Source organism: Charadrius vociferus, unplaced genomic scaffold (genome assembly GCF_000708025.1).
Source record: "Charadrius vociferus isolate BGI_N301 unplaced genomic scaffold, ASM70802v2 scaffold27, whole genome shotgun sequence".
NCBI classification, from domain to species: domain Eukaryota; kingdom Metazoa; phylum Chordata; class Aves; order Charadriiformes; family Charadriidae; genus Charadrius; species Charadrius vociferus.
Window position 1 is genome coordinate 136,105 of NW_009649173.1, and position 497 is coordinate 136,601.

At 67.8% G+C, this 497-nt stretch overlaps 1 protein-coding gene across 1 annotated transcript in view; it reads left to right on the top strand.

Annotated features, from left to right (window-relative positions):
* Positions 1-497, top strand: part of MYO15A (myosin XVA) — a 37,400-nt gene that overhangs the window by 10,469 nt on the left and 26,434 nt on the right. Inside the window, 2 exon segments of the mRNA XM_009888546.1 lie at positions 32-149; positions 329-476. Coding sequence (XP_009886848.1) covers positions 32-149; positions 329-476 — 266 coding nt within the window.

Genomic DNA, 497 nt, shown 5'->3' on the forward strand with positions numbered 1-497 from the left:
CCAACCTTGACCCCCCTGCTGCCGTCATGGGCAGGAGGTGACCGGCAGGACCCGCTCACCGCCCATCCCTCCCCAGGCGACCAGTTCTCCTGCCCCATCCACTCCTGGAGCACGGGCGAGGACCTGGCAGGGGATGTCCTGAAGCACAGGTACCCACCAGCTTGGCAGCCCCGCACCCAGCAGGGCGAGCACAGCACCACCCTGGGGCCATTTTGGGTGACCTCAGGACCTGGGAGCCAGGATGCCCAGATCATGGGCAGGGTGTCCCCATGGAGCTTGGGGCACCACTGGCAGCCCGTCCCCATCCCCAGCATCCTGCTGTCAGCAGGGGCCTGGTGGAGGGCTGGCGTGGCTGGTCTGTGGCCATGAAGGCGGGTGCCCAGTGGGCCGAGCTGGCTGGCCACGACTATGTCCTGGACCTCGTCTCTGACCTCGAGCTGCTCCGGGGCTTCCCCAAGCAGAAGTCCTGCTTCCTTGTCGCATGGGAGGGGGCCGAG